This window comes from Spermophilus citellus, assembly GCF_964194105.1.
Source record: "Spermophilus citellus genome assembly, chromosome: 2".
In the NCBI taxonomy this organism is placed as follows: Eukaryota; Metazoa; Chordata; class Mammalia; order Rodentia; family Sciuridae; genus Spermophilus; species Spermophilus citellus.
Genome location: NC_138183.1, coordinates 145,257,680 through 145,279,083, shown reverse-complemented (window position 1 = coordinate 145,279,083; position 21,404 = coordinate 145,257,680). Strand labels below are relative to the sequence as shown.

General features: G+C 41.9%; 1 protein-coding gene across 3 annotated transcripts; it reads right to left on the bottom strand.

Moving 5' to 3' along the window:
* Positions 1-516: 516 nt before the first annotated feature.
* On the bottom strand, positions 517-21,204 carry ZNF202 (zinc finger protein 202). Of its 3 annotated transcripts, XM_081279099.1 has the most exons (7): positions 21,079-21,204; positions 7,722-8,212; positions 6,849-7,059; positions 6,128-6,216; positions 5,054-5,183; positions 4,380-4,499; positions 520-3,832 (listed from the first exon to the last, which is right to left on the bottom strand). In XM_081279099.1, the coding sequence occupies exons 2-7, from the start codon at positions 8,121-8,123 to the stop codon at positions 2,838-2,840; spliced, it is 1,947 nt and encodes a 648-aa protein (XP_081135225.1). In that variant the 5' UTR covers positions 8,124-8,212; positions 21,079-21,204; the 3' UTR covers positions 520-2,837. The 3 variants fall into 3 exon arrangements, with proteins under 3 accessions (XP_081135226.1, XP_081135225.1, XP_081135227.1); XM_081279100.1 differs by lacking the exon at positions 21,079-21,204 and having other exon boundaries at positions 517-3,832; positions 7,726-8,120; XM_081279101.1 differs by lacking the exon at positions 4,380-4,499 and having other exon boundaries at positions 3,694-3,832.
* Between the last annotated feature and the right edge of the window lie 200 nt (positions 21,205-21,404).

The window sequence follows — 21,404 nt, the reverse complement described above, 5'->3', positions numbered from 1 at the left end:
GGCCCCTATTCTGCTGCTCAGTAGAAACAATGTGTCTTTTATTAGATCTATCATTTGAGTTAGGCTTTGGAAAAGGCAGCACATTCCCCCCCCCCCCCCCAAGTGGGCTTTGGTTTGAATACTCTTGATGCTAATCCCATCTGCAAAATTCTCAGTAAAGTTCATCTGAATTCACCAGACTCTACTTTGGAGTATAAAATTTAAAAAACATTTTATTTTCATCTCTTAACATTTCTCTTTGTACTCTGTGGATGAGGTTGAATGATTTTTGGTTACTTTTAAAATTACTTTATAATGTACGATTTCCTTAGAACTCTTAATTTTGTACTTTTATTAGTACATCATTTCCTCCATTCCAATTGACCCAGATATTCTGTTGACTAATTTATTGGGATACTTTATAGCTTCCTCCAAATAATATAACCACTGCCTTAAAAATGTTTATTGGGTGTGGTATTCGAAGATATTAGGATTCCACCATTAACCAAGTTCTAGGGGGTTCTGGCCTCACCTCCCCATGGTCAGCTGACTGCTTTTCCTTCCTTCTAGGTTCCTTCACTGACCCTGCTGCTGCAAAGTGGTGTTTTGTGTTCCAATTTGGGACACAGCACACTCTTCCAGGAACCACAAAAAATACAGTAATTTACAAAAGGGATCAGAGGTTCAGTAATAGAAGTATTCATGTTCCAACAAATTGGACCAATTTTTCAAATTTTTCCTTATGCATACTCTTATAAAGTCTCTTGACTTTCATTTATTTAATTGCACAGATAAAACAGAAGAAAAGTCAAATTTTTTTCTGTCACCTTCAGTATCTCATCAACTTCCATAAGTGGTAGGAGAAATTACCTTCTGAGGCTGACATTTCTCCCAAGACAAACTGTGCTCAGACCTTAGATGGGTGGATGAGAAATGCCTGCATATTAGATTCTCTTCTGCAAACTTCAGACTCTAATCTTATCCTGTTTATGCTCCATCTTAATCTTTTGTTTATGTTCCACCTGTAGCTCTGCTAACTATTCAAAGCCTTCACTATCAATATGGAAAACTATGTTGTACTCCCAAATCTATTTGTAAGTAGGAATGACCTCCAGAAGCCTCAGGACCCCAAAGCTCTGGAAAGGGAGTAGGCAAAAGAGAAGGTGCCAGAAACCAGGAAATTTGACTGCCAGTGTTATTTTATTTCATTTGTGCATATTTCTAGGACAAATGTAGAACTGGTATTAAAACCAAACCAGTCCAATATTATTAATGGCTAAAAAATTTCTTTGTTGGGCTATTAAGGGCGGGTCCACTCAACCCACTGTATTCCTCTGGTCTATACCAGCATACAATGGATTGTGATAGAAGCAGAAGAAATCAGGCACAGAAGACCGTCTCCCCTCCATGCTTTAATCTCATACCCTGCGCACCATTATGTCTCTCCAGTCTTTGACACTCCAAGGATCCGAGCAGGTGAGATTCATAATTATTCGGCTCATCTCCATGGAGCTTTGAATAGATAGAGACCCTTGGACCACCAGGAGATATTACTATTTAGTTGTTGTTCTTTTTTTTTTTTTTTTTTTTTTTACTATTTAGTTCTTAATTACATGAAAATAAAATCACATAAGGAAAAGCAAACACAGAAACATGAAAGCCATTTACTCCTAGTTAACTCCTCAGGGTCCCAGGTGGTGGGTTTCATAATTTCCCCTGACATTAGGAACTGAGTCAGGAATGATTGGGACTGTGTGTCAGGAAAATATTACTGATGGTCTTGGCCTGCAGCAACATTTTTTCCCTATTTTTCCATAGTTTAATCTTAGATCCTCTCTAATTTTCTTCATGTAAATGAAGTGACCCAGTCAATCATGGTTCTGTAATTATTAAAAGTGCCTTTGTAAATGGATACTGTTCAAATCCCCTCACAACCCAAGCAAGGGAGAGAGGGAAAGGGTGAGCTTCTACATATGTGGGAACGTAAATGATTTCATTAAGATTTAATTATGCTTTACTGAATCCCTCAGCACTACAGTGCTACATCTCACTTGCAGAAGTGCCAGGCATACAACCAAGAGATTAGACTGGTTGAAGAGTAGGAAGGCCAGAGGCATGAGCATTTAGACAGGGAACAAAAACAAAACAAATAACAATAACAACAAAAAAGACAAGGAAGAGACTTGTGACGAGACCTTCCTTTCTAATTTCTGGCACAAGTATCATTTTGACAATGGGGAAAGGAGCAGCTTGCCAAGATCCAAATGAAGCAGCCTTGAGGTTTCTGCCCTCTAACACTTCTCCCATTTCTCCCCAGCATCAAAGAAGGTACATGGTGAAGAAGTGAGTCAGACAGTGAAGGATCTGTAGTTATCCTGTGTGTGGCAAAGCTACCAGGACAAAAATTGGTCTTGAGTTCAGTGCTGTGTGCTTTAAGATTTGAGCCCAGTAAGGACAGTACCCTTTAGGCTGGTCCCTTACCAAACTGAAGGGGTTGTCCTTGGCTATTTTAAACTTGAGGCTGGTAAGTAGTCTTGAGGATATGTAACAGTCTGTTTTCCAGAAAATGTAATAACCTCTTAAATCTTCTAACTCTCCTACTTCATACCCTTGAGATAGAGGCAGGAGCCTTCCAGTGGAAAAGCCTCAATTCAGGCTGTACTTTGGATAAAATATCTCCTCAAGATACAGAAGATTAAGTGGTTCTTCCTAGAACTTTTATTTGGTGGTGGGAAGAGGCTATTTATGGTCTGGGTGGGTTAGGAAGAGTTTAGAAAAGGTCCCCCCAGGCTGACCAGAGAGCTTCTCCCATCTCATCCTGGGTGAGGACTAAGTATGGATCTCACATGGTCACCAAGCTAGGAGGTCTTTTCTGAGTGGGTCCTCTGATGCCTGATTAAGTGATATCCTCTGCTGAAGCTTTTCCCACAGGTAGGGCAGGTAAATGGTTTCTCTCCTGTGTGTGTTCGCTGATGCCTGACGAGGTGGTCCCTCCGACTGAAGCTTTTCCCACATTCGTTGCACCGACAGGGCCTCACTGAGGCATGTCCCCTCAGGTGCTTGGCAAATGCTGCACTATGGTTGAAGCAGCGCCCACACTCACTGCAGTGGTAGAGCTCCTCAGCTGCATGTGTCTTCCGGTGTGCTAGATACCGCCTGTGGTCACCGAAGTCCTCTCCACACTCCCCACACAAGTAGGGTTTGCCCCCTAGGTGGATTCTTTGGTGTGTTGTTAGCACAGATTTCTGGCTAAAGCTTTTGCCACAAATAGTACAGAAGAATGGCTTTTCTCCTGTATGTGTCCTCTGATGCCTGACAAGGTCTGAAGTCCAGCGGAAATGCTTTCCACAGTCATCACATCTGTGGGGTTTCTCCACGGGTGGAGTTCTTTCAGCCTGGACCAGAGATGCAGTCCCATCTACATTTTTTCGGTTTAGGGGATATTTGTAAGAAGTGTTCAGCTTGTGAACCTTTTGGTGCCTGGCAAGATGTGAGCTCCGTGTGTAACTTTTTCCACATTCCATACATTTATATGGTTTCTCTCCTGTGTGAGTTCTCAGGTGCCTAATAAGGTGGGAGTTACATGTGAAGTTTTTCCCACAGACAGAACAGTGATGGTGCCTCCCTAACAGGGAGTGGACAGGAACGGTTTCCCGAGGATTCACAAAACTATTAGCTTGAGAAATATTTGTACCAAATCTTCTTTCATTAAGTCTACCTAGATAATCTTCAAAGACTATTTCCCAATCTGGTGTCTGATGAATTTCTGGATCTCCCAAAACAGACCTGTGTATATCCTCTAAACTCCGATCTTCTTGCTCAATACCCTCTTCCTCATCTTCACTCCTATCTCCTGTAGAAGGGATGAGAAGAAAAGGGAGACATTATAACTCTAACAATGCTTTCTACACAATGAGGGGTATTTTTAAAAAGGGCTTTGGGAGGGCAAGACCATATTGAGAGAAACATGTGTTTCATATGTGTAGAGGTTGGGAAAGAAGGAAATAATCAATCCAGTGAATGCCTGTCATGGCCAGGCACTTTCTTAAATGTTATAACATCAAGAAGCCTTAGCATAGCCAAGTATTATTATCCTCATTTTATAAATGTGGAGATTGGAATTAAGGGTTTAAGTGAATTGTACAGTAAATGGTATAGCTGCAATTCTAGGAGTTTAGTTGTTTTATTTTTCTTTCACCATTTTGTAACATCTATCCCTCAAACAAATGATGAGAGGGGCGAAGAAGAGGAAAATGACAGAAGAGTCTGGCTTTCAGAGGGAGATGGCAGTAATGGCTGACATGTCAAAAGAACCAATGACAGGGCCCTAGAGGAGAGAGAAGCACTGACTAGAGGAACTGCCCACTCAGGGTGGTAAGACCCCTTCTGTCATTCCTCACCTGTGTAGGTAAAACTCAGGATTTCTGGCTCTTCAGGCTCTTGAGGCTCATGGATATCTGGGACCTGAGGCTCTTCTTCTCTAACCTGGGAGATATCATCTAGTCTGGGGATTGGAAATGCTGCTCAAGAAAGGGAGAACAGGACATCACGACTGGTTCAACACTTCCTTGTGTTAAGAGCAGATCTTTTCTGGTTGGTAGGTTGTATAGTGAATACACAGCTCAGTTGGTCAAATCTTTGGTCTTTTTGGAGTACCTCTAACCAAGAATTGCCTATCTCTTGCCTTTCTTGGGCCTTCTGCCTGCAACTCAATAATTACACTGATGTAAAATTTATACCCTTTTCCCATATTCAGGAAAGCACATCATCTCCATCTCTTTTGCTTGTTTCTAAACTCATATGCTTACCACAAATATTTCTATACTAAAGCTATAACACTATAGCTTTATTTTATTGTTAGAGGTTTCCAGCCATTTTTTTTTTAAACATTTTCTCTTTTCCCTTTAACTTGGAAGAATATCATCTTCTTCCACTAAGTAATCCATTTATTTCATTGGTGGGGTAAGCATAAGAAGTTCAGTGCATATAATCTAAGGCCTAGGATCCCCCAAATTTCCAACAGGAAAAAGATCTCTGTACTTAGAATGCTCCAGGAAAACATGAAATTCCTTACACAGAGAGACCACAATTCCACAGTCTTCTTCCAGGACATATTCTCCATAGAATTCTTTCTGTGTTGGATCCAGATCACTCCACTGGTCTTGGGAAAAGCATATAGCCACATCCTTGAAGGTTACCAGGCCCTGAAACAACATGAGAATCCAATCAGAATTCTCATACCTCTTTCCATAAAATGAGGATAAGGATACTACAGTATTTTGTTCTGGGATGAAAATCGTATGCATAGGCAGGATCCATCTAGAGGCAGGATCCATCTAGAGGCAGGATCCATCTAGGAGATGAAAGAAATTCTAATGGGTCATAAGGCTTCTTCTCAGGAAGCTGTGTCCCCTATTGGTGCCATTTCCCAACCTTTTAGTTTTGGGAACCACTGACCCTACTCCTGCCCCTCAAACCCCATTGCATTCCTTCAGGACTGGCTTATTTTCTTCTGCTGAAGGATATTGTTTAAAACCCAAGCTCTTAAAAGTCATCATTCAATTCCCTATTTGATGTTTAAATGCTACCTTCATTTCTATAAAAATTTACCTTCTCTAGGAAGCTTTCCTTAACCTACCCTATCTAATCTCTTATCAGGTTCACAGTCTGCAGCATAAATAAGACATTTTTCCTCAGCTAGATTACAATCCAAAACCATGGATGAATTCTACTCTTTTTTTCTTTAGTCACATGATTTCAGGCTCCTAACATGAGAAGCACAGCAGCAGAGACATTCCTACAGAAGACTAGCAAAGTTACTCCTAAAAACAAAAACTAAAACCCTTTAACAACTTCAAAACTAAACAGTAAAACAAACAATACTATGTAGGAGTGTCACAAGATAATCCCAAACTAGCACCCGCCCTTTTTTAAACCCTTCTAGTCAATGGCAAATAAAGCAGCCTGCAGATACAATGGAGACTATTAGAATCTATTTTCTTCCTCCTTCCATATACCTGCAGAATTGAGAACTTAAATTGCCAAGGGAGAGTGTAAGTTTGCATCCTACCTGATTGGTCTAGCATATGACTAACATCCAACAGGTATTGAAACAAGTTCTCTGTCATGCAGAGGAAGTAGAGCACACCTGTGACAGAGCAGTAAGAAGGGCAACCATCTCTGGGTCTCCAGAATTCCTCTCTGCAGGAAGGTCTGAGTCCTGGTACACTGGAACCTCTATGAGGAAAACAAGGCAGAGATAAGCAACATGTAGGGTACCCCCCAAACTGGCAAAGAGCTGGACATATCCCATCATCTTTGGTTGTCAGGTAGCTTTAACTTCCTAGTTATCAAGAAACTGGCCTGAGAGGAGAAAAGGCATTCCAAAACTACCTTTAAGACAATTAAGGGGGTGTGGTGACACAGGCCTACAATACCAGGGACTCAGGAGGCTGAGGCAGGAGATTTGCAAGTTTGAGGTCAACCTTAGCAATTTAGTGAGGCTCTAAGAAACTTAGTGAGGCCCTGAACAATTTAATGAGACCCTGTCTCACAATAAAAATTAAAAAGGGCTGGGAATGTAGCTCAGTGGTAAAGCACCGTTGGGTTCAATTCCCACTATTGCAAAACAAATACAAAAACAAAACAAAAACAACAACAACAAAAACCAGAATGTCAAGAAGGCAAACAAGAATATTGCTATTTAAACCTGGCCCCATTTTGGGGGAATTTTAGCTGGTTCCATCTCCTCTCAACATCCAGGATTTTGTGGTTTCTTTCCATTACAATCTACCCAGCCTCCTTGATGCAGAAGAAATCCCCCCTCCCTGCATTCTGTCACAATCCTCCCTTCCTGCCAGGTTTCCCACCGTTCTCCTGCAGGGGCTGGAATTCCTCTTCATGGCGCAGGCTCCGCTCTTCTGGCATCCCCAGATCTGGGTTCCGGGTGGCTTCCTCATGGAATTGCTCAGGGCTTGAAGTCTGTGCCGCATCCTGTAGCTCACAAGATGACTCAGGGTCTGCCCCTAAGTGCACTGTCTCCTCTGACAGGACTTCCTGGCCATGAACATGGACAGTCACCTGGGAATAATTCCAACCTCCAGTCACCATGGAGTCAAGGGGAAATTCCTGGTTGTCACCAGGGCTTATTAGAAGCTGCCTGGAGAAAAACTCTCAGAGGGGCCCAGACGAAGAGGCAAAACTCCAATTCCACTAGGATGTGAGAAGAGCTGAAGGTTACCTCACCAGGACAAGGTAGGGGACACTCAGGTACTGTACCACTTTCTCACTTCCCTCAACCCTTGCTCCCAATACCCAGGGTTCTGATGTTCCCATCCTGCCTACCTTCACCTATCCCAAATGCAGCTGTCCTTGCTGTCTGCCTCCCCAGCTTACCATCCTGGAAATGGGGTCTGAGACTGAGGGTCGAGAACCTTTGAGGAAGTAAAAAAAAAAAAAATCCTCCTCCCCAGGAAATCCACGATTAACATCCAAAGAAAGAAAACCAAAACTATGACTCCTCAGATAATCCCTAGGCAGATGTTTCAAAACTCAGAAGGTCACACTCATACACACACATACCCCTGCCCTGTGGGGCTCATGGATCCAGGAGCAACCCAAAAGCAGAACTGATTAAATTTAAAGGATAACTTATGGGGGCCCTGTGAGCCCTCCCCGCAAATCCAGCCTTCCAGTAGACAGTCCCCCTCCACATCACACAGATCAGGACTCCCCCTCCTCACCCACCGCCTTGGTCTCCTGGGTTGTTTCTGCAAACCCTCCACCAGTGTCACTGCCTCCTCGCCACTTTCTGGCCGCTGGCCCCGCACCCAGCTCTGTAGTTCCCCAGGCAGGACGGTGAGGAATTGCTCTAGCACAAGCAGCTCTAGGATCTGCTCCTTTGTCCTCCTTTCTGGCCTCAGCCACTGATGACAAAGTTCTCGGAGTCTTATGAGAGCTTCTCGAGGGCTTGCAGCTTCTTGGTAGCGAAAACATCGGAAGTTCTGGTGAGAGGTTTCCAGCACAGGGTCATCCCTCTGTAAGACAGACTCTGGCCTGCAGATGGAATCATCCTCCAGTTTGACCATCAGAATTCCCTCTTCTTCCCAAAGATCCTGGTCCTCTAGTTCCAAGACTGTAGCCATTTCTGGCTCTGGGATGATCTCACACCATTTAGAGCTCACAGGAAAAATCCCCGTATCAGCCTGGACACTTCAAGTTTCTCCCAAGGGACCTGGAGTAGAGATGTAAAGAACAGCTTAACTGAGATTATGCACTAGGATAACAGTTCTAACTTTAATTGTAATCCTTCTTTAATTGTAATACTTCTTCAAATAATAAATCCCCCTTTCTCCAACCTCTACCTCCACCATCATATGTTGCATTGAGATCTAGTTGGGATAGAAAAATCCATGACTGAAAGGCATGGCCCTCCACCCTATTTCCTAAGTGAGGTTCCTTTTCTATAGGGAAACATTACATTTCTGTCATGACTACTACCAATTCTACCTCTTAATTTCTAAATCTGTTTCCTCTACTTCCTTCTTGCGGCTGCTTTAAATATGGCCCTCATCATCTCTTGCACAGACTATAGCCATGTAGTATTAACTCCCTGTAGTACTAAAATGGCTAGAGAAAGGGATCTCATAACCTGTTAATCAAGTGGTACTTTTGGGTGTGGTGGTGCATGCCTGAAATCCCAGCAACTCAGAAGGAAGAGGCAGGAGGATTGCAAGTTCAAGGCCAGCCTTAAAAAGATCCTGTCTCAAAATAAAAAATAAAAGAGCTGAAGATGTAGCTCACTGGTAGAACACTTGGGGCTTAATCTCCAGAATCACACACACACACACAAACCCAAACCCCAAACAAATTCGGTACTGACCACAGTATATTCATAGCATTTTATATGCACACAGATATGTTCATGTGTTAGCATGTGTATTGTGAGAAAAAGACATGTCAACAGGACTGACAGAGATGGTGAAGGCTTTATGGAGGTGCATTCTGGGCTTATACACAATATTAATTTCTGTGACATGGGAATCCTCAGAGATCCAAGGAAGAGATTATATGGACAACACTGAGGAAAGTAATAGTGGTTGGCACACAGGCACTCTAAAAGACAATATGTTTAACTGGATGACCCACAGACTTCCAAACTCAAGTGTTCAACACCAAATTTATTACTTACTCTAAAAAACAACCTTCTTTTTGACTTGGTTGATATCATCACTTGTTAAGGGGACACTCAATTCTATCATTCTTGGATTTAACTTTGAATTATTCCCCATTGCTTACAGTTCATTAAGCCCATTCTACCTCTTAAGACTATAAATTCTTCCTCCTGTTCCTTCCTGCTGGCTGCTTTAGTTGGAGCCCCTCATAATTTCTCACCTGGACTCCTACTATAGCTTCCTAACTGGGATCCTTGTAGTAGTCAACTGGGAATAAAGTACAACAGAACTCTCTGCATGCATCATTCTTTTGGACATTGTGATACAGGTAGTCTAGACAACTGTATCTTTAGAAATGCTACTTGCCGTTCTAATGTGAATTCTGGCTGCAAACAGTGAGGAAGGTGTGTAAGATTAAGTGTGAGAATCCTAAGTCAGACTGCTTAGGTCTGAATCAAGGCTCTTAATGTTTACTAGATATGAGACCACAGTGAGACTATGGGTAGATTTATTCTTATATTGATTTTGATTTCCTTATGTATAGAATGGAGATAATAATGATAGCAATATAATAGTGTTCCTATGAGGATTAAATCTAAGTGTTTAGAAGAGTAATGGCACTGCAGTGTTAACTACTATTTTTCTAAATTATAGTTCCAAGTACATATCTCAGTATTTAAAAACAGTACCTTCTTTTTTTTTTGGTCCTGGAGATTGAATTCAGGACCACTCAACCACTGAGCCACATCCCCAGACCTATTTTGTATTTTATTTAGAGACAGGGTCTAAATGAGTTGCTTAGGGCCTTGCTAAGTTGCCCAGGTTGGCTTTGAACTCGAGATTCTCCTGTCTCAGCCTCCCGAGCAGGTAAGACTACAGGCGTGTGCCACTGTGCCCAACTAAAACCAGTATCATTTTAATGTTAGTAAAATCAATTCCAAATCCTGGTAATGGCAAGCAAAGCATTTTACATTCAGTTCCAATCTGTTTTCTTTTTGCCATACCGGGGATTGAACGTAGGGGCACTCTACCACTGAGCTACATCCCAGTCCTTTTTGTTTTTCATTTGGAGACAGGCTCTTGCTAAGTTGCTGAGTGGGCTTGAACTTGCAATTCTCCTGCCTCAGTCTTCCAAGTCCTGGGGTTACAGGCATGCACCACTGTGCTAGGCCCCAATTTATTTTTCAAGCTGCATCTCCTACCCAATTTTCTGTACCGCTCAGCTGTTAATGGATGCACTGCTGATCTCCACCAACAGCCTGTCTTCTCAGGCCTCCCTGTCTTTTGAAGGCCGTTCCTTCTGCATGGAGTGCTCTCCATTCCCTCAATACTGCAAGGTGTGTTGCTATTCTTAATAGGTTCTCTCTTCATTCCTATGATTTAGTTTAGGTTCTCATCAATTCTCCTTTGGATTACTGCAACTGTCTCCATATATGAGCCACCTGTCTCTAGAGTTGTGACCTTTAAGTTACCATCCATTGTATCACCAAAATAAATTTTCATGGTAAATCTGGTCATGTCTCTCCCCTACATAAGATCCTTCTTTCCTGTCTTGGAAGTGAACAAACTTCTATGTATTACGTATCAGGTTGACTTTCATCTTGTTCCATCTGCTCTCTTTGTCAATCCTTACATGTGTGTGCACATGTACCCAGTGTGCATGCAAAATACACAAGTGTCCCACTCTAGCTTTTGGACATGCTCCTCCTTCTGACTGTACCTTTGGTTAAATTTCACTTACATTTCAAGATGTAACTCAGACTTTGTATCTTCTTGAGTTATTTTCTTTGATCCCACTTCCCCTACCCTTGGTTAGATATTACCTAAGTGCTTCCAGAGTAACCTGAGCACATTTTTACCACAGGGTATGTCATATTACATAGACATTGTTCATTTTTCTTGTGAAACTCCTTCAAGTCACTAATATCAATAAAAATACACAATGAATGTATTTAAAAAAAGGAACCTCTACCCTGAGGTTTTTTTTTTCCTCCCTTCTTTAATAGAAAAAAATAATTTTCTTTCATGTACGACTACATTTTTTCTTTTCTTTCTTTTTCTTACTAGTACTATTAATTCTAACTTCTAAAAAAAATGTTTTACATATTCATCTATGTCTTCATCTCCATTGCCATTTCTCTGGTGGAGCCACTACAATACACAAGAATGCATTACCAGGACCTTTTAAAAAAATTATCATATCCTGACCCCCGAATCAGCCCTGGCATATAACAAGCACTTATATTCTGAATGGATGATTTAGAACAAATTTCAGGACTGGTGTTCTTGGTCCTGTCCTCCTCCAGCCCAGAGTCCACAAGCAGTCTGAGGTATCCATTGTTTCTCAATCTTTCTGTGTTGTACAACAACCTCCTGAGTGACCTTTTAGTTATCCAGTGAGCTTTTATAGCTGTCTCACCTGCTGTTGAACTTCAAATTAGTTTATGGCCAATGACAATATTATTCATTTTTATTCTTCATCAAACCTTTTCATTTATGCTTTCACTTTTTTATTATCCTCCATCATTTACAACATATTTCCAGTCTATTTTAGATAGTTCCATAATTCCTAGATCTTCTTGAACTAATTAGGCTATCTCTCTACATCATGGTGGTTTATAGTTTTTAAATTTTATGCCCATCTTTTGTGAGACTATTTCTTTGGGAGTCCTGGGTCTTAAGTTGTAAAAGCAAGCCTTTTTAATGGAACTTCATTTGCTTTTACCCAAATGCTAACATTTCAATGATTCTGGATGTTTCCATGTTTTTGAATCACATTTTTAGGATATGTTTTGGTCCTCCCTGTCCTCAAGTAAATTTTGTCCCACCCAAGGCTATGAAAAGCCCATCCCTTGTACTTTCTCTGTATAGTAGGCCGATTTTCAGTGAAGGGGTGACTCTTTGAGGTCCCAGGTTGGCAGGCTGCTCAATTCATAATCTCCACATGCTTCACTATTACCTCAAGACATATCTTTGTTGTAGCACAAGTATGGAACCCCAACCCTAGAAATGTTATCTTGGTTTGAAATATACTTGGACCACGATAGAGTCAGCTTTTACTCCTCTAGATTTTACTTCTATTTCTGGAATCTATACATTTATTCTTTAGTTTTTGAGATGGAGAAAAGAGGAGACATGGACAGGTAGGCAAAGGAGTTTTAATAATGGGTACACTACCTGTACTTGCAATATTATGCAAAGATCTGAGTGAACTTTCTCACACACAAAATTTGCCAGTGGACTCATGTTGTCTTTAGGATGACATTTTAAACTCTTTAAAATTTGATACTCAGAGCCTCTTCATGACCTGGTCTCTGACTACCTCTTTTCTCCCATGACTGCCTCTCCCATTGAATGTCATTGCTCAAATTATGGTTCTACGTCCCCCTTTTCTAGTTCCTCACTAGGCTTTTCTGATGTTGCATATTATCTGAAATACTCTTTGTGTTTCCTTCTCTAGCTTAACTTTATTCATCCTTCAGATCTCACAGCTCCCAGAATGTCTTCCCTGGTCCTTTAGATTATGCAGCCATAGGAATATGTGCCCGCCCCCCACAGCACATCATCTGTTGGGAGAAATTGTTCCTCTAGCTATTACTGTTGGATTCACTGGACTGTAAGCTCTGAGGACAGGGATATGCTGTGCTCTGCTGATACTCAGAAGTGGTACTTACTTTGTACCTGATGAAAGCAGAGAACACTTATTTTTTCTAAGTTTGTCTCTGGAAGGACAGGTACCATATCATATTAATCCTTATTTGTTGATTTGTCCAGCAAACTGTTCTGGACAAATTAACATAAGGAGAGATTTATTGTTTTGCATTGTGAATACAAGAGAACATTCTTAGTGGTTCCCCAAGTGATGGAACCATTTCATCATAAAGAATTTTCAGATCACCCTGAGAATAATTCAAATATAAGTTACACAAACTGGACATGTGGAAAAAATCATTTTCCTTTGAGGATTTGAATCAACTTTAGTAAGTATAAAATCAGACATTAAGTAATGCAACTACATACTGATTACTTATCCAGACAAAGCTTTTCAACACTTCTCCCTACCCCCACCCCACCCCACCCCATTCCCATCTCTGCACAATGGGAAGACAGAATTGATACATAGGGTCTTCTGGATTAACAAAAGGATCTCCATTAAGATTAAAGTCTCCATTATGATAAAAATGCCAGTCATTGTTCTTATGCAGCACTAAGTACAAGAAATTCCATACTAAGGATGCTACAATGTATGTCCTGATAGAAAGGTTCCTCCTCAAACAGCTTTGCTCTCGCTTTGCTTTTACTTTTGTTGCCTAAAAAGATGAAGGAAAACAGATCAGCAACAGTGGGAATGAAAGGTGTGAGGAATCCTGGGGTGGGACAAGAAGAGATGGGAAAGAACAGGAGGCATGGTGGTGGTGTGCAGAGCACTAGGATAGGTACCCAGGAAGGTACCTTCCAGATGGATCCTCAAATTACTGAGGCTACTCTAAGGGTTTTGCAAGCTAACAATATACACAAGAGACTCCTCTGTAGATAACCACTCTCTTGACTCAGTGGATTATTTGAGATCTGTGAGAGCTTTATGAACTACAATATGCTGTGAAAATATCAAGTAGTAACAGAGTCAGAACACAGAAGCTGTGTTTTTATTCTACAATTCATCAAGTAACCCACAGAAATTCTTCAGCATAGAATCTGGCATAGGGTAGGTGCTCAATATATTTTATTCTTTTTCCTTCAAGCTCTTTTAAATCCTTTTGATAAGAATGCAAAATTTAAATGATAAACAAGTGAACGATTGGGCTGGGGATGTGGCTCAAGCGGTAGCGCGCTTGCCTGGCATGCGTGCGGCTCGGGTTCGATCCTCAACACCACATACAAAGATGTTGTGTCCGCCGATAACTAAAAAATAAATATTAAAATTCTCTCTCTCTCTCTATCTTAAAAACAAAACAAAACAAAACAAAAACCCAAGTGAACGATCATTTATTTCTTAAGTACAAGGTATAAAAGCCTGGCCTTGAGATTTGTTACTCTTCTTACTCTACTGCCTTTCTTCAGTGTCTGTCCTTGGAATGGTTCCACAGTTAAGATAAAAACTGGACGTCAGAATATTACAGAAAAAGTGTGATGCCAGGTCAGGAAAAGTAAAAGATCTGGTCCCCAAAGATTTTAAAAGCAACGTCTGCAGACACATTAAAATCCTGGGCAGGCCCCATGACCTGGTCTCTTTAGGGTGTTCCTGGAATGCACCAGACACCACTCAGCCCCTCTCCTTCTCTGAAGGTGCCGTATGCCAGTGAATATTCTAAGTCAATTCTCTAAATGGGCACAGAAAACCACAGGCAAAGAAAGAATATTCAATTCTCTACTATACAATACTACTAGCAGAGAGTGATTTTTCTGGACACTAAATGACAAAAGTTTTTTCCTACCTATGGGAAAGATGGTGCTCTGCATATTTATTGGCAAATAATTAATCTTCAGAAGAAAAGAGATGGTTAGATTTGAATTATTATATTTAGTAGATACTGATAACCCTACTGTAGGCCCATAATCTGGAAATCTGAATATTACTGCTTGCTAAGACCTTTGAACAGCTCCCCTCACTGTTTCAGAATAGAAAAACACTAACAAAAACTGTTAACTGCTCTCCTCTAATGTTTTGTTCTATAAAATTAACAGAATAAAATATGATCCCTCTATTGGAAAAATTCTTTTATTCTTATTCTAATTATCCTATATCCAGATTTTGCATGTAATGGTTAGCGACTTTGGAGTCCTGGGTCTGAATTCCAACCCTTGCTTTATTAGCCATGTGACACTTTGCACAGTTATTTTAAAGAGTAAATGAAGTAACCCACAGAAATTCTTTAGCATAGAATCTGGCATACGGTCGGTGCTCCATATATTTTATTCTTTTTCGCTCAAGCTCTTTTAAATCCTTTTCATAAGAAGGTAAAATTTAAACGATAAATAAGTGAACAATCCTTTATTTCTTGATTACTAAAAAAATTAGAGTGCACAGGGAAAATCTTGATTTACTGTCATAGCATAAATAAAGTATTAAACCAAAGAAAAAACAAACCAGTCCTTGCTTTGAAGGTCCTATAATCTAAGATTAAATCAAAGCCTTTGAACAGATGTGATGGAACCTTAAAAATAGGTACCCCTCCTGAAAAACAGTGTCAGCAATTTTTCTATTTACCAACATCAAAGTCTCCTCTCCTTCCTATAAGTGGCAGGAAGCAATCTGAGGCAAATTCAATGAATATACCCAAGAAGTCCTATGAAAACTTGACTGGGAAGGCAAAAGGAATGAAAAGAAACAGATTACCTGACTTTGGGCCTTCTAATGTATCATGCTGAACCATCAAACCACGTGGAAAAATTACTAATATTATTGTGGTGCTAAAGTTTGAACTGAGGATCTTGTATTGCTAGCAAGCACTCTACCATTGAGTTATATCCCTAGCCCCACAAAACTCTATTGCATTAAAATATTTTTGCCAGTCAGGTGTGGTGGTGCATGCTTGTAATCCCAGCAACTCAGGAGGCTGAGGCAAGAAAATCACAAGTTTGAGGTGAGCCTCAGCAACTTGGAGACTCTATCTCAAAATAAAAAATCAAAAGGGCTGGGGATACAGCTCAGTGCTAAGTGTCCTGGGTTCAATTCTCCATACCAAAATAATAAATTAATATAAATATATATATATACATTTATTTGTCACTGAATTTTTTTCCTTCATAAAAGTAATATTTGAGTAGCAAGGGGATGAATGGCTCAAAGCTTATTACAATAGGTTTTAAGAAACAGAATAAGGTGTAGAGAAGGGGAAGACAGGACAGGACAAAAAAGAGGGTGGTACAGGAAGGTCAGTGTGGGAAGATACAAATGTCTTCTAACCCGAAATCCTGGAGATCTGTTGTCAGCAGTAAAGTTTTAAGGAAGGTATAAAATGTCATTGAGGGTAAAGGTAAACAAGAAAATGTAAGATAAAAATTTTAACAATTGAGTGTATTTCTATTAAAATGTTTCTCTATGGTTGTATACTCAGGCCTATGAAGCACTATTAAGACAGTTTTTGCCAGGTACATGGTGTGTGCTATTCTATAATTCCAGGTACCTGGAAGGCGGAGGCAGGAGGATCTCAAGTTCCAGACCAGTCTGGGCAACTTAGAAAGACCCCGACTCAAGATAAAATTGATAAAAATTTTATCAATTCTCAGTTATCCACCCCCACTACAACAAAGACAGTAGTTAGTTCTGCCTGCTAAGGTAGAGGACTTGCATTTTACCTCCTGTTCTACTTTGTAAAGATCTTAGTCAAGTCACATCAACTCATTTGGAAGATACGGATGATTCTCTACCTAAAGGCAGAGAACTGGATTGGCCTTTGAGAAACTGTCCAGATTTTTGATGATTATAAGAAGGGGCTTTGAGAGGAACAAGGGCATGTGGCTTGTTCACTGAGTTATATAATAATATAACACATATAATATATGTATTTATTCAATAATTGAGAAGTACTAGAACCAAACACAGATTGAACCCAGGGATGCTTGAACACTGAGCCATATCCCCAGGGCTTTTTACTTTATATTTTGAGACAGGCTCTCACTAAGTTTCTTAGGGCCTTGCTAAATTGCTGAGGTGGGCTTTGAACTCGTGATCCTCTTGCCTCAGCCTCTCAAGTGGCTGAGATTACAGTCGTGTGCCACCATGCCTGGTGAAGCTAGACTTTTTAACCTTAAGAGATGTTAACCCAGAATCAGTTACTAACGTAAATAAAGCAGTCAATCTTTTTTCTTTTTTGGTGATACTAGGGATTTAACCCAGGGCCGATACATACTAGTCAAATGTTCTACCAATTAGCTATACCCCCAGCAATTTTTTTAACAAAGACTTACTTTGAGACAGGGTCTCACTAAGTTGAAGGTTTTGAACCTCCTTTTTCAGCCTCTGGAGTAGCTGGGATTACAAGTGTGCACCACCATCCCCAGCTTGAGGTCAATCATGAAGCCTCAGGGAAAAAGAAGGGACATTAAGCCTAACACCCACCCTGATGAGGGCAGCAGCTCTTATTTGGCAGCCAGAGCTAAACTAGATGTGTTCAATTCCTGCAACAAACATGGTCAATGTCAACTACTTTTAGAGGAAACACTTAATGGGAATAATAGGATAACATATCACAAATAGAGTCTGATCTGAGGTATTGATATGGATAACTGAGAACAAGTCAATTCAAAAGTTATTTACTATTTCTGCCTGTGCAATTAACACATCTGGCCAGGACACCCCCTGCTGCATCCAGGTGACTTCCTTCTGGCTTTCTGATACATAGAGGAGACATATAGGATGGGAGCAGTGCCTGATGAACTGGAGAAATCAGAAGAACCAGGTTTTACTGCCAACTAAGTCATGACCCAAGGAGACAGAAGTCATTTTTAGTGTGGACACAGATTACTGTGTTCTACTCTGTGAGCCTGACTCTAAGAGCAAGGATGTATTCCCAGTGCCTACCACTGTGTCAATATTCTGTAGAAAAGGAGGCCAATAAATAAATTCAGAAAAAGCTGAATTTAAGTAAGCTTTTTCTATTTATTTTCCACTAATCTGGATATAGAAGCAATGAAAATTCAGAAATTTGGGTGCCAGGGCTTCTTGGTAAAAAAAAGTTCACAGGAAGAGCTGTGGGAATCTGACATTAACATTTATTCCAATTTCAGGTGGCATATCAGTCAAGTCTATCCTGCTTTACTTGGTGGTAAAATATTAGTAGAGACAAACTTTGTGAAAGGGAAGAGAGTAGGGGATAGAGTTCATTCAGTTCACAAACATCTACTGAGCCTCAGTTGGCTGTGTGTCCCACACTATTTCATGTAAAAAAAGAACAGGCTCTGAGCTTGAGGAATTTAGGGATAATTAAGAAATGGCAGGGACTTTAGCAATACTGAAACTCACAGCAAAAACCCAGAATGTGGGTGTTAATATATATATGATCAAAATAGGAATCTCCTTTCAAGAGAACTATGAAAGTTATGAAAAAAACTGAATATTTCATCTTAAATTTGGCATAAAGATAATGTAGTATTCTGCTGAGAGCCATTGCCAAGTAGGTATGATGCATCAAAATTTCCTTGCCAACGTACCCCATGTTGCTTAGAGGAAGGACTCTAAGGTAAAAAATGGAAATGGACTTGCCTTGGACATTTGCTGTGACACTGCATGTATGTTTGAGAAAGGTGACCCTGCTCAAGGACCAGGTTGGATCCGGGTTTAGGGAGGATCCTACTGGATTAGGGCGGATCCAGGTTTAGGTGCATTCTGCTGGGAATAGGGAGTATCCCGCTCCTTGGGTTTAGGGCGGTTCCAGGTTTAAGGTGTACCCGGCTGGGAATAGGGCGTATCCTGCTGCCTCAGGCATGCCCGATCCTTGAGTTCCCGGGGGATTGAGAAAGTATTTGGGATTCAAAGCCTGGTGGAGTACGTGAATTTTGCGGCAGAAATTGGATTTCCCCAGAACGTTGTTTGTAGAGGGCCGGTGTGAGTTCGGGAATAAAGAATTGCTGTTTGAATCTACAAGGCTGTGAGTGGCTCGTGATTTTGTACCCAGCCAGACTGCGGCAGTATTCATTTTTTTTTTTTAAAGTACACTTCATTTTACAAACGAGTCCAGACCCTTGGTGCAGTGGCACGGTCCGAAATCCCAGTGACTCTGGAGGCGATAGCAACTGCACTGAGGCCAGTCTGGGCAACTACATCCTGTCTCAAAACAAAAAGATAGGATGTAGCCTGGTGTTATGGTACCTCCTGGGTTCAATCTCCAGTACTGAAAGAAAAAGAAAAAGAAAAAAAAGAACCCATATACAAGTGGTGAAATTCCCCACAAAATACCAGACTACTACTAGCTTCCAGCACAGAAGTACTAAAAAAGTCTTCTGGACCTCAAATCTCAGCAACATTTATATCACAAAGGTTTGTCAAAGGTAGTGGTTCTCAAAGTGATGAATCCACACCAACGCCATACTACTTGAGACCCTGTTATAGAAATGCAAATCTCACACCCCAGCACAGACCTACTATCAGAAACTCAGTGGGTGGGCCTCAGCAATCTGTTCTTAAAAACAGCCTTTCAGTTGCTTTAAATTAATAAGATAAATTTGAGGCAAAAGAAATAAATCAGAAGCCAGGCATGGTGGTACACACCTGTAATCCCAGTGGCTCAGGAGGCTGAGATAAGAGGATCACAAGTTCAAAGCCAGCCTCAGCAAAAGCAAGGTGCTAAGCAACAGTGAGACCCTGTCTCTAAATAAAATACAAAATAGAACTGGGGATGTGGCTCAGTGGTTGAATGCCCCTGAGTTCAATCCTCTCCCCACCCAAAAAAGTAAATTGGAGGTACATGAAGAATGAATCCAACTTTTCCAGTGTTGGCCAAATTAAAGGAGGGTTTGCTGGTAAGAAGACAGCCAAAACAGGAAGTGTAGAGGTGTTTCATGTTTTATGTCTATGTCAAATTAACTGGGAAGATAAAACCATTATAAGCCTACAACTTACCTCTTCGGTATAGTTTGTAATGTGTAAAAATCCCTCACATCATAGTAAACCTTGCCTTACCCTTGAAATAATGATCTACTGTAAGATAGTATATATAGAGAGTGCAAAATGGGGATAGCTGGAGGAGAAAGGGAGAAAACATTATGCATCCTAGGTGTCTGGTCCTAGGAGAAAATATTCCTACCCTCCCTCCAATCCTGCTTACTAACTTATGGTAGACAGTGATAGCAGAAAGCTAACCAAGACAAATGGCCACAAACCCTAAATGCTTTGCTGTCTCACACTTGTCTTACCAACAAACCTCCCTTACCTATCCCACCACCTTTCTAAAGGAGCTTTCTGGATCAAGGCCAATGCAGTAGCTTGCAAGAGAAGTTGGAAGAAGAGAGACTCCACTAGCATTCCATGTGGCTTCTGAATGTAGCTGCTCTGGAGAAAAACCAGCAGCTCTAAGCCTACTCTCTAAGCAAAAGCCTTGATGTGGCACTGCTACCTTGGACCAAGGTGGTTCAAGCAGGACTAAGCCTAAGAGCTTCCTTTTGGGGAGGCCAGCACAAAGTCCAAGACAGGGTTATCACAATGCCTAAGAGATAAGAACATTCAATGCTGAGCTGGGTAGGGAGGGATTGGGGATGATCCCTTTCTGAGAAAACAGCATACAAATTAAAGTTTAAAATTACTACTGCAATAGGTAACTGGTGCTGAGAAGAGATACCCAAATTGGCTGTTAAGGGAAGGAGGACAGAACCTACAAGAGGAGACAACAGCCACTAGCCTGAAGAGAAGCTCAGGGTCTGTGACAGCGGCAGCTGAAAAACCACAAATCAGATGGGCTCTAAAGCGCAGTATGATCACAGGTGATAAGATCACGGGCGAGCGTATCTGCATGTATTGGAGGAGGGGTTGGTGGAAGGAGATGGGGCTCTCTTGGGCAGGATGCCCTGCGGAAAGAGGATTCTTGAGCAATCTGAGAGGCGGGGTAAGAAAAAGCAGCGGAAAATCTAGGGGCCCAGACCACTCCTCCCTCGGTTCCGGTGGGGAGGGAGGGCAGTTGGCGTGGAAGCAAGAGGAGGGACAGAATGCATTTCTGAAGGCCCCAGGAGGCAGAGGGCGGTGGCTGGAAAGAGAAAGAAACCTGGAGCGCCATCCACGTCTCCGAAGGTCCTGGCTTTGGCCTCAAGGAGACACTGAGGATACAACGCGCCCACCCCGCCTGGACATCGCCGCCACCTGGTCCCCAGGACAGTGCGATTTCCCCAGGCTCTGGGGGGCGGGGTCTTCGGTCCCACCCCTCTTCCCGGCCCGGCCCTGCCCGGCTCTGCCCTACGCGGCGCGGCGCGGCTGGGCCCAGCCCCCAGCACTCACGGCTCCGGCAGCTCCGGCGGCTCCTCCCCTGCCCCGGCTTCTCCTCCACCCACTCCCGGCCGTAGCAGCGGCGCGGAATCCGAGCCGCGCGGAACCTAGCTGGTCGGAACACGTGGGGCCTTTGCGCCCGGAACCGGAAGAGGCTCTTCGCCCCGCCTCCTGGCCGGGCTGGGGCCTTTCTAGGCGGTGGGAGGTTTGGTCCTCTCTGTGTACCCGGTCTGGATTGGACCTGGGTACTCTCCTAAGTACACAGTGGGAAAAAGTTTTTCCTGGATCTTGGCTTCCGTGCCCCCGCCCCTCTGAAGCGAATCAATTAACACTTGGGG